At 37.1% G+C, this 12,983-nt stretch overlaps 1 protein-coding gene across 2 annotated transcripts in view; it reads left to right on the forward strand.

Annotated features, from left to right (window-relative positions):
• The window catches only part of MCTP1 (multiple C2 and transmembrane domain containing 1), a 231,010-nt gene that overhangs the window by 46,472 nt on the left and 171,555 nt on the right, over nt 1-12,983 (forward strand). For both annotated transcript variants that reach the window (XM_063422940.1, XM_063422941.1), the window contains exon 2: nt 12,273-12,387. In XM_063422940.1, the coding sequence (XP_063279010.1) occupies nt 12,273-12,387 (115 nt within the window). The remainder of the gene's footprint in view (nt 1-12,272; nt 12,388-12,983) is intronic.

Here is a 12,983-nt window from a genome sequence, read left to right on the forward strand (position 1 = left end):
TCTTCTCTTCCTGGAAAGTCTGTGGTGTTCCAGTGAATGAAAGCATGCTGTACTTTGCAATTACTGTGCTTTGAAAAACCCTGAAGGAACTACTTAAAATAGTTGATAGTTGCTGTCTCCACCAGTCTGCCTTCAATATTTGTATTTATAAAGATGTTCTAAATCCAGCACAGATTTGTGAGCCTGTGGAAAGCTTCTTCATAAATGTATTTTTATGTGAATAGAAAAAGGAGCTCCTCTGCAGGTTTCCAAACTGGGAAATTGCTATTTCAGAAAATCAAAGCTTTGCTTAGTCTGTTGAATTATTGAAACCTCTTGGGTCTTTCTCCAGAGCTCAGAATAAATTCTGCAGTCTGACCATTTTAAAGAAATTATTGTGGAAATGAATACCTCCCCCTAGAACCAACCCCCCTCACCCCCAAAATAAGCTCAACAAAAACCCCTTCAAACAATAAACACACAAAACCCCCTACACCCAAACAAAAACCAAACAAATAAACAGAAAACCAAACAAAAAACCACAACAGACAATCATAGAGAAATTCTTGAATATAAATAATATGCAGGCTACTAAAATGAGAAAATATCCATTCCCTTCTTCAGTATATAAGACTTCAGTATATCTTCCTCAAGAGAAGCTATCATCTTGCACCTCTGCAGGCAGAAGAGCTGAATGTCAGACAGGTGTCCTTAGATTTAAAAACCCACGCTGCATCTGAAGTGGGCACCTCTTGTACTTCCTTGGAAAGAGACGAATTATCACATCCAAAGGGTCTCACCTGTCTCTTCCTTGCCTCTGTGCAACACCATGCTATCTGTAATGGCCTTCCGTGGTCAAAATTGCACTCAAAAGTACACATAATGTTGCACTTTCATACACAGATTAGGATCTGGTATCAGATTGATTTAGAGAAATTACCTTTATGAATTTTTTATTACTTATAATGATTTTTCGTCCATTTTTGTTTAGTGGCTGTGTCCCTGATTTCATCCTCTTTATTTGGTTATTATGAAAGGTGAGTCATGAAGGTTAACTGAAATGTTGTCATGGTGGTCCTGTCTTTAATGTATTGAAGAAGACAGCTTTAGAATAAGGGTAAAAGTATAACCCTTTTTATTAAGTCATGGGATGTGAAGCTGCACCTTAGGCAAGTGAGATATTTCTGCTGTCTCAGATATTTTTTTAAAAAACCCTGTGTTTCCAGAACTGGTTAAAGTTTATAAAAAAATTGCTGAAAATTTGAAAATCTGAAAAATTGCTTCTGGTGAACATGAAGTAATCTACAAGATGGTGTACACAATTCTATAAACCTATTCAAACTCCTCTACTTTTACTTGTTTTAATATTAATTCCAGCTATTTTAATTTAGTACAAACTTCTCTTTTCTCAGTATGGCATCTTTTGTAGAAGTGTGACCTGTTTTGCCACTTTCTGGGCCTTCTTCCTCTTTTAATTTAGGGTTCTGTTATAGCCAAATATCTTTTAATAACATTTTTAGTTGGCATATGAAATGTAGCCTCAGCCATAATATCTGTTAACAGTATTTTTAAATAGTGGAAAAGAGACTTGCACAAACATAGAAACTGCATATTATGCCTAGGTGGTTAAAATAAGAGGTGTGAACCAGTTTCAGTTCTCAGGAGTCTGCTTACATCAAATCCGTGTCTCCAGTATGTACGTTGCATCAGCACTGCAAATGCAAACAAAGATAGTTCTGCTATTCACAGAGCTTTTTGTTAAAGTCCACTTGCACTTAGTAAGACGATAGGCATTGAGAAAACTTCCCGCTCTGACCACTCACAAGACTCTGGCAGTCACACTCCCAGTGCTGGAGATTTCAACTGCTGGGACCAAGGCCCCTTTCACAGCACGCTGCTCTGGTGCTCTGACTGGAGGGGACCCTGCTTGGCTGCCCCCATACACTGCACTCACAGGCAGTCACACCAGGTTTCCCTCTTGGTTTGACCCCAGGTTTCCCATAAGGGGTGTTCATATCTCCAGTTCTGTAAAGTCATTTATTGACAGTAACACAGAATCGGCTCGATTTTTGCCTCTTGGAGGACTGTGAACAAAGGAATCTCTGGGCTTTTACACACTCACAGTCCACATGCCTGTGAGTTTTCAGCTCCTGCACTGTCTCTGTGTCCATTCACCTGGCCACCAGTGTTTGAGCCCTTTGTTATGCAGAGGGTTGGCAGTTCATGGCTTCTTGCCTCTCTGGACTCCCATCGAGAGCTCAACCTGCATCTCAGTCTGTAGCTTGAAACTGCAGCTTGCAAAAAGCTACAATTTCAAAAACTACACCAGATGTATTCCTTAACAGTAGCTCCATTAGTACCTAAGTATGTAACTATGAGTGGATAGTTTCTCATTTACCTACTTATTTCAAAATCCTTAACTGTTTTTCAAATCAGGTAAAATGTAAAGCCTTGTACAACATTCTCTTCTGTGATATCTTTAATGGGTCCTTATTTAACAAAGGCTTTGACTATTAGAAAGAAGTCATCAAGGGTACAAGTGTGTATGTATGTTTTACACAGGTTTGCATTCTCTGATTTTCTGCACCGACCTGAGCCCCATCTTCTTGCATCAGATACTGGGAGTTGCAGTAGGGTTACAAGATATTTATTGATGCATTTCAATGTTGTGAGTTTTGAAAAGGAGAATCAATGATGTTCAAGATTGTGTTTATAGAACTAGAATTTTGAGTAAGATAGTTTCTCATTTGGGGGAATATAATAAAATCAAAAAATTCTATATAGTGCTTCAATTAGGGTTTATTCTTTACCAGGAGTACCATTTCCATAAACATTTCAACAGGTCTTTATTATGTTACCTCTAGGTATTTCACTTAGCTGAGCTAAAAGGTATACGTTGTAGGTGACAGTAACAGAGATTTCAAATAAAGTATGTGCTTCTTTTTGTGGTAAGAGTAAGTACTTAATCTGAGTTGTGTTGTTGTATGTTAGCTGTGGTTTCCACTTTTGCTACTAAACGGCAGACTGACTTTTTCAGGTCTTGGGGAAAAATCCTGTGACTTGTGCTGCCAGAGGAAAACCTATTGGTCTGACTGCAAAAAATTACCACCTGCAAAAAATTAGCTCTTCAATTACAGGAAAAAAGCTGTAATTTCCATACAATGGCCAAAGTAAATCTAAAGAACTGTGGTAGCATGTCTGTCATGCTGCTACCAAAATAGACTTCTTCTGTCAAGAATTTTTATGACATCAGAAATATTAGAGTAGGGAGAAGAAATACACAGAGGAGATCTGCCCAAAGGAAATGACAAGAAAAATAGTAAGTATGTTGTAAGTATTCCAAGCTAGAGGGCAAGAAGAAAAAAAAAAACCAAGGAAAAGGGATGTGAATTCTGCCAGAAATATTGCCAGATCTTTCAGATAACGACATTGGCATTATCTGAAAGATAATGTGTAAAGATATGAAAAAAACTCTATTAACCAAGTTTGCATAATGACTGTGTCCCAGGAGTGTCTTCATGGGGAATGCAAAAAAAAAATGAAAGTATTGTCCTGAATTAGCTCCTCCTATTTATGTGTCACATTAGAGTTTTAGACATCATCAAAGAGCAATGTAAAAAAAAAGAAAATAATTTTTAGGCCTGAGGAGGTTTTATATGTGTGTTAGCACGAGTTGTTAATCTGTGCCAAGTTCTGAGTTCCTGGTTTTCGAACCATGGCTGGCTAGAGGTTTTTGCATGGTATTGCATTGGCTGTAAGCATAATGAGCAGATTGCCTGGTTTATACAGCAAGGTAGTAGTGCAACCAAAATCACTGAAAGACCTCTTTGGTTGTCTCACAGACATGAATGGAACTGATTTTGTAATGAAGATCTAGAAGGAGTTTAAATATATGTAATCCAGGAGGGCTGGAGGATAATTCCTTGTGTTGAAAATAAATACTGTGTCATCTTTTACTATGCATAAGCAATGAAACTAAATTCCTAATTGAGGGTAAGTAAATGTAATCTTTAAAAGATAATAAATAAGTAGCACTCCATTAACTCTTGTCACTGCCCTCTTTAGACTGAAGTTTTAAATGTATCAAGTTGCATTTTGTATTTGCATAATTCAGCAGTGTGTTAAAGGAACAGGTACTCTTTTTCTGATGAAAAAAAAGTTTCAACATTCTTTCATTTTGAGATACCTGGGACATGATAACTCTTTTTAGAGTGCATCTGCTTGCAATGTGAATTTTGGTGTAGGATACATATTTTTGAGTTTGAGCAAAAATTAATTTTGTCTTCAGTAAGAATGTGCCATTGTGTTACCCCCTGGTCTCATTTGAAAACTGCTTAATACATTAAGTTACTGTGAAGCTGTGAAAAGATTATGTCTGGTGGAAACAACCAGAACGACATTTCTGTCTGAGTGAAAGCAGAAATTTGCTGTGGAGACAACTTTTTCTATAAATTCTTTTTATCTGCTACCTTTCTACAAGAAGTGGAGGCCTGCAATTGCTGTTAGCTTGACTTTCTCATAGTGTGGCAAATGTCAGATGTGATTCCAGGATGACTCTTCAGAGTTTAGTACATCTATACTGATCACAGGAGAATAGTATAGAATTAAAAGTAGGACAGGGTGATTTCAGTTTATTAAGTTTTGAAATTGTTTCACCGGTATTGAATTGTTATAAATGCTATCTTTTGCTAAATTAAAGAACAAGAAAAAAATAATTTAGATGTAAGTTGATGTTTCAAGCTGACAAAACTTACTAATTTATGAAATATTACATACCAATTCTCCTCAAAAGTTTAAAGCACTGTGTCTTAAAATTATTAATGGAATCTTAAACGCAATACAGTCTAAACCGAATAACAAACAGGCCAGTATCAAAACCAGTCACCTTTATTGAACAGCCAAGGTCAGTTTTTGCATTGAAACTGTTTGTATTAGAATGAAGTATGCTGTCATTCGGTAAGAACCAGAGACATTCATCAAGGTAGAGGGAAATTTGCTTTACTAAGTTAATTCACCTCAGTTATTCACAAGGTATGTCATAGTTTTGGTGCCCTTATTTCTAGTTAACTGTTGTTACTAATGGTTTTTCTTGCCAGTCTGTCTCTTGGCAATGAAATGAAGGAAGGAAGGACAACTTGTCTGGTGACATTTTCTACCTGCAGCTGTGCAGCCTGAAAAATTGCTCTGCTCACACAGAACAGCCCTGATGCTGCTAAATTTGCCTGTGATGAGAAGAAGAGTTCACCAGCAGTGACAGTCTCTGCATTCTATCAAATTAAAGAAAAAAGTTATCCCCTTAAATAGAGTTCTTGAGTTGAAAGAAATACCGTACATATCTTTTTAATATTTAATGTAGTATACTTGTATCTTACTCAAATGTTGCAGTGTTAAAATGGCTTTCTTTCCATCAGCTAAAAATTATTTTCCCCTTATCATACCAATGCTAACAAGACCTTTCTCATTAATTCTATATTAATTTAGAATGTTATATCAGGAAGTGGCATTATGAAACTCTTGTAGGTGGTGTTTTTAATTTTAATGTTGCAGCAGATTCTGGGACACTGGATGCTACAAGAAAAATAGCAACACTGGTGTATAAGTGGAACAACTGAAATAAATTGTTCCAATCTTTCAGGTGAATATGCAATACTTTGCTCAAATGAATAGGTTGAAGGGTATTTAACCAGAGTTTGTTATTTCTTGATATAAGTAATGAATTTTTCAGATGCTTGTTTCCAAAGTGAAGTAATCTACTGAAAATGTGCACATGGATTCTGCAGGGAGTGTTTTTATTTTGTGAACTTCAGCAGAAAGTGCACATTTTAAGCACACTTCCTCAGTGTCACACATTCATTATGTGCTGTTTAATTTTTCATAGCGAAGTGCTGCGAGACATGGTTTACCTTCCAAATAACTGATCCCTTATCCATAGTAGGAGGGTTTCAAAATAACCAAATTTACAAAACTTTTTTAGTGTAACAATACATCATCATTTTTATTTAGAAACGAAGGAGACAGGCACATTATGAAAATCAAAGGAAACCAAAAGGCTCACTATTGTGGGTATTGTCAACATTGTGTGTATGCTGTAGTGTGGAGTTCCTGGTATAATACATCTTTATTCAATCATCCATCAGAGCACTCTGGATGGTGTTTTTCAGTCCATACTCATTTCCTTTGTCTCTTTCTAGCATGGAGGAGAAGTAATGAGTGGCTTTGGGACAAGTTCTCAGCATGAGGGCCCAGGAGAGTGATGGCTGGAACTGACTGGATGACGGAGAGTTAAGGAGGCATCAGTCAAAAGGGAGATACATTTGTTCTCCAAACAAACACCTTTGCTTTTACTCTATGGAAAATACATGAGGGTCTTTGAAAATGCCTTTCAATGAGAACAGCAATGTATGTGATACTTAAAATATTAGTTAATTGTTTTCCAGAGCTGCAGTCAGGGAGATAGAAAATGTTACTATTCCTTTTGTGGACCCTCTCACAACAATTTGAGTGCTCTATCTTTCATCTGCAAAGCAAGGGAGAATGACCCCTCTGCTTCCAATGGTCAAAAATGAGGCATAGAGGAATTAAATGAGATGGGTATGGGCAATATCTGGTATGTGAAGCCACAAAGCCACATGCAGATCCTTCCAAAACTATAGTTTCTTCCTGAGGAGAGTGATTCTGATATATATTCTTTTTTCTTTAGGAGTGATTTAAAAAAATTATTATGACTGTTTTATCACCTTTTTTTAGCCTTGAAGTGAACCCCGGCTGGATATTTAATTCCACCATTTTGAAATTATAAACACAGATAAAATTACAAAAAATCTGTAAGACTGACCAAGACTAGTGTGCACGTTCGCTGCTATGTGCTGAGATAATTCGTTCTGCCAAATCCTCCTTATTTCCAGAAAGATGCTGTTGAGAGAAGACTTGGTGTTTCATTACAGTCATTAGTGATGCTTATTAAATCAGTTATGTAAATGTTTAAAATATGAATTACTGAAAAAAGTGTCTTACCCATTTGGCTCCAGTCTACTGTGTGTTTTCTGTCCATAAAGCTGAAATTACTGCAAAATGTAAGAGATACATAGAGATATTAAGGAAAAACATTTCACTTTCCATATTCAAGCTTCAAGTTAAATTGAAGCAAGATTTATGTTACTTTCATTCTGAATAGCTGCAGTTTGCAGCAGTAGTCAAATGAAATTTGTGCAGAGCTGTTGCTATCAGCTGGAGGTGAGCAGTATTGCTGAGCAGTTGCCAGCTCAGAAGGCTAACTCAGATTTGCAGATATCTTTGTGAGACACAAAGTGTTAGGGAAGTTCATCTTAGAGGCAGTTTAATGTTATTTTACTGGCAGTGATATTATTGCTGCATTTACTTTAAAATTAATTCAAAATAGTTCAAATGCCATGTTCTGATATACTTTCTGAAATGTAAAATATAACTTTATCATACAATTTAAATAAAACTAATTCTGGATAGCCTAGGTTATGTAAAATGTGTTTATATGTATGTATATAAATAATTATGATTAAAAATATGGAAAATTAAAGTAGGAATATTTTATATTGTTTTCTGTTGTAAAAACATGTATGATTTAAGTTTAAATACAATGACTGGAGATTTTTCTTTCAAGTGAATGATGTATATGGCATTTATGTTGACTTCAAGGTATTTATCTCATTTTCAAATGGAGACAGCTAATTGTTCACAGATCACCTCTGATTCAGATGTGACATCTCCCTCTGGTTCCTAATTGAATTGTCTTTCATTTGCCATGTTTCATATCACTAGCTATGTAATTCTGCACTCTTCAGGCAAGTGAGAGAAATTTTTTGTATGATAATGAAAGGTTTTCTGGGGGTGACAGTAATGCTAGCTGCCAAAAATCAGAATAGTGCTGCATCTGTCTGGGACTCAGCGTTTGGGAAAAACAGGAAAACGGAAATGCAAGTGTGATTTTAATGCCTAACAATTCAATAGTTTTAGGAATTTAGGGTCTGATTTTGATGGGAAAAAATTATGTAATTTTTGTATTTTCAGTGTTATTTTCATCCCCTTAGAGACTGTTTCTATTTCCTCTTTTACTTTGTGCATGCATCATGTGCTTGTGAGTGCAAGTGCGTGTGTGTTTGCAAAAATGTGCTTAGACAAGCCATGTAAGTTCCAGTAATCTTCCTAAAACCAAAATTGCATAGAACCGCTTGGTCTTTTTCCTTGTTTTGGAAATGGAATAAATCTGCAATAATTCTTCTGAAAGTCAGATCTAATTTGTTTCATGATGACTTGAATTTATTATGCCTTTTGTATTTTTGAAAAAGATCATATTTGGGATTTTTGAGAGTCTGGGTAACTTGATTTCTACAAGTAAATGTAGAAAGCAGCTTTATGTTTGTCGAGTCATAAACAGTATGGCTTGATATGCCCTGGAAAGTAATGGGTTTCCGCACAGAGAAGGGCTGAAATGTGCAGGGAATGAGCACTGCATCATAAATGCATCATAAATGCAAAGCATATATATAAGCTCATTTTGAAAAATTCAGGGTTTATGTGTATCTTGGTATCTTGGACCAGGTAAGGGCTAGAAAGGATGTTAGTGCTGAATGCCAAGTGCAGCACTGCCATGTCAGGGCAGCCAGAAGTGGAAGGCAGAACAATGTATCAAGGAAAGGAAGCTAAGGTCAGCATATAGTTTCTTTTACTATGACATTTCAAAGCAATGGAAAATCGCAGGATGGATGAGATTTGCAGAGACCTCTGGAGGCAGGTTTCAGGTGTCTTCAGGGACACTCCCCAGGCAAAGTTTGGCCAGGGCAAAGTGGTCCATTCTTGGTACCAAAATTGGCCAGATAGAAACACAGTTTTGAGAATTAGAAATCCGGCATTCATCCTCTTAGTGACCAGCAGCTTATTGCTCACTAAGAGGATCCTTCCTGTAATCAAGTGCCCCAAACATCAGGTAAATAGAGCTTTTATCATACACACTGATTTCATATTCATCAGCTATCCCTGGTTATTTGATGTATATTTATTTATTTTACGTATTACAACCCTTGTCAAAGTCCTTATATGGTCCTTCCCAGGTTTTCTTTGGTGGTCTTCAATATCCAGTGTCCTTTTAAAGTGGCTTTTCTTCAACCCCAGCTTTTGAGTTAGCATAGTATTATTGTTTTGCATAACTTCTGCTTTGTCAGCCTTGCAGAGCTGAGGTGGCATCCTTGCATTTTGCACAACTCCTGTTTGCCTAAGTTACATCCTCTATCTATTGCTCCAAGACTGTACTGTTCTGTTTGACTGTCCTTATGAGGGTAAAATGCTGTTCTGTTCTACTCTTCTTGTCAAGTCTCCCTTTTTCTTGAGACTAGGGAACTGGTCTGTATTTCATTTTATAGTGTAAGACATTACAACAGCTGAATTCTGATGGAAGCTAAAACACAAAGCAATTATTTTGGTGACAATTACAAACATGTTTTAACCAAGTCCAGCTGGGTAACCACGCACTAAGTTTGACCCAGATTTCTTCAGATCCCCAGGAGGTGTAATTTTGAGCTGTGCATTGTCAAATTTGTGTTTCCAGATTTCCTGTACATCTTTAGACACTCTACCACTTTAATCAATGTACACAGAGCAGCTGGTGTTAATGCAGTGCATACTTCTCCTTGTGATGCTAAGAGAAGGCCTAGTGCTATTTGTTTTTGTAAAGCAACTTGTGACAGGCTCTTAACTTCTTTCTGCAGTGCAGTAATGACATCTATTGTATGATTTTCTATATATATTTTATGATAGCATAAAAGTCCACTATTGTCTTTTCTAATTCACTTCTAGCCAGGGTAAAAACCACTGTACAAAGCTATAAAATGTAGTTGGTCGCCAGTGACAGCATTTAAGGTTAATTTTGTTCACTCCAAATAGCTTCTAATCCATAGTCCTGACAGCACCTGGTCTTTATCAATTATTGTTATGTTAAGGACTAAGGCTTCAAAAGCACAAATGCCTTTCCAGCCTAGGGGCAACATTTTACGGACTTTATTCCCACATATTCCATACCACCCTGTTCCATTCTGTACCAGCCAAGGACGGTTTACTTAGCCCAGTGTTAAGTGTTTGAATGCATTGTGTATGATTTCCAACAGAAGTTCCGAATTCATCAGTACAATCTAATGTCCTGTTCCTTTGGGGGAGTTTATATCTTTGCATATGTGTACAATCATAAGAGATGTTGGTGGGTACTTGCACATTGACTGGTTTGTCTATGTCTTGGTAAAAGGAAGTCTTCACCCAGTAAGTAGTATTAATTTCTTCTGGAACTGGAATTGCCATAAATGGTTGATGGTTTCATCAAAAAAGCCTACACAACCCCATAGAAACAGGTTGAGGCAATATACTCCTAAGAATGAGAAGAAGGGTAAAAGTTCAAAAATTACTTCCTTCGATCCTTGAAAAACTTATGGTCTGAATCTCTGTGCTGGCAATTCGTTGTTTGTAGGTAACTCATTGTGTTTGTAAGAAACAACTGATAGCCCCAGAAGGATCTGGCATAGTTGCAGTAGTTGTTTTTCACAATAGAGAACATAAAGCAGTTTTTAATTTGTGATAAAACAAGGGAGGATTATGACATGGGAGAAAAGTGGGGACAGCAATGTGTAGCAGAACTGGTAAGGAAGCTGCAGTTTCTCTCTTGAAGAATGGGTTTGTAATCTTTGAGAAACTGAGAACTTGGTTTTATTTTCTTTTTTGCTGTACTATCTTTAGGCTTTGCAAGTGGTGCTGCAGAAGTAAAATTTTATATTAGGTTTAAATGAATAAATGTCAGCAAATTCTTTTGCTCTTAAATCAGGATATGGAAGGAGATGGAAAGAGGACAAACTTGATGGGAACTCTTCTGTTTGCCTTTTTTTTTTGCTGCCAGACATTCTTTGCCTCACTTTCACTGCTGTGGAACCAGTGAGCATGCCAGTGTGCATTCTGGCCAGCTTTTATGTGTGGCAGCAAAGGTTAATATGCTAGGGCTTGAAGATATGACTCTGAAATAAGAAGAATAAACCAGATATTGAAATGCCTTTATTTTATGTCTTCCTTCATGCTTTAGCTTTAGTGTTACTTTTAAAAGAAGAAAGGGCTTAGTAGGAAAAAAGAGAGAAAGCTTGTTTCCGGTTGAAATGGTATAGCACTTGGTACATGTTCTGAGATATTTCTATCATGCAAACTTTTTTTCTTGCGGAGAACTCATAATCACATAATAAAATAATAATAACATTACTCTTAAAATATTTAGCACCTAGCATGCACATATGTAAATATGGTCTTCAGAGTGTGTAACAGATGAAGTTCTCATAGGTACTGTGAATGTATAATTGATTTAATTTTTCCTGTCTTAAAATTAAATATGGTATTTCAAGCATGTGCTGTAATTGGATTCTACTTACAGAGAGGCATGTAAAAAACTATTTTGCAAAAGCTTCTATATACTAAGAAATATAATTACTCTACTTTGTCTTTTGGACAGAAATGTATTTATTGTTCATGCACTCCAGAGGTTCTGGAGAGTTCCTTGTATTCTGACTTCCTTTATTGTATTTTTTTAGGACACATTTTATACAAATAACTAATCTAAGAATATTTGCCCTGCCATACAGAACTACAGATGCTTTTAAAGTTTTTATGATTATTTCCCCACCACAGCTTCCCCCAAAACTTTGTGGAAAAACCCACTTAGCTTGCAAAGTATGGCAGCAGAGCACAAAATCATATTTCATCTATGTTTATTCAATGCATACATTATAACTATTGATTCAACACAGAATTTGAGGACGCTGGTAATTACTAGTCCAAATAACACTGTAAGATCTAGCTTCATGGTTTTCTTATTTATTTTGCTTTAGTGGGCCAGGACTAGATATGAATGTAATTAAAACTGTAGTTCTTAAAATCATCAAGTAGTTTGGATTGGAAGGGACCTTAAAGACTATCAATTTCCAACCCTTTTATATCCAAGAATTATTTTTTCAACCAGTTTGCTTTTCTGGTTGATCTGGGGGGTTTTGGTCTCTCTCTTTTTTTTTTTTTTTTTTTTTTTTTTTTTTTTTTTTTTTTAAGGATCCAAGATTGTCATACTGATAGAATTGTAATTGTCATACTGATAGAATGGGGCAGATTTCCTGATTTTGGGTAGTAGCTCTGAGGTGGGGGAGTGGGTGTGGCCTTTTCTTAGTTTAGTAGGATGATATTATATACATATACTTTACATGAAACTTGTAGTAACATTGGCTGTTGCATTTTTTTTTCCTCCCCAGAGAACAAATTCATTTGGAAGTAGTAATGCAGATTTTCCCCCTGGGGACCCCGGAATATACCAGTTGGACGTTACTCTGAGAAGAGGGCAGAATCTAGCTGCACGGGACCGTGGAGGTAAGCGAGCTGGTAAACACTGCCCTAATGATTGGGAAGTTGTATGTTGTTTGGGTAAATTTATTTGTGGATATTAAAATGCCCTGGGGAATATAACTAGTGACTGGCCACTAGCTGGATGTGACACCATGCAGGCACATGCTCTGGGCCCAGCCATCCAGCAAGTTCTTAACCCAGTGAAGAGTGCCTAAGCCTAAGCCATGGGGTGCCAGCTTCTCCAGGAGAATGCTGTGGGAGACAGTGTCAGAGGTCTGCTGAGGTCCAGGTACACAGCATCCACAGCCTTCCCTGCATCCACCAGGCAGGTCACTTGGTCATGAAGCGAGATCAAATTGGTCAAACTGGACCTGCCTTTCTTCAGCCACTGTTGGCTGGGCCTGATCGCTTGATTGTCCTTGAGTGCTGTGTGATCACACTCAAGAGAATCTGATTCATAGCCTTCCAAGGCACCAAGGTTAGGCTGACAGGCCTGCAGTTCCCTGGATCCACTTTCCAGCCCTTCCTATTAGCATCTTGGCTAATCCCCAGTCATGTGGGTCCTGATGATAAGTAAATGATGGAGAGCATCTTGGTGAGCTCTTCCCCCAACTCCCTCA

This window comes from Prinia subflava, chromosome Z, assembly GCF_021018805.1.
Source record: "Prinia subflava isolate CZ2003 ecotype Zambia chromosome Z, Cam_Psub_1.2, whole genome shotgun sequence".
NCBI classification, from domain to species: domain Eukaryota; kingdom Metazoa; phylum Chordata; class Aves; order Passeriformes; family Cisticolidae; genus Prinia; species Prinia subflava.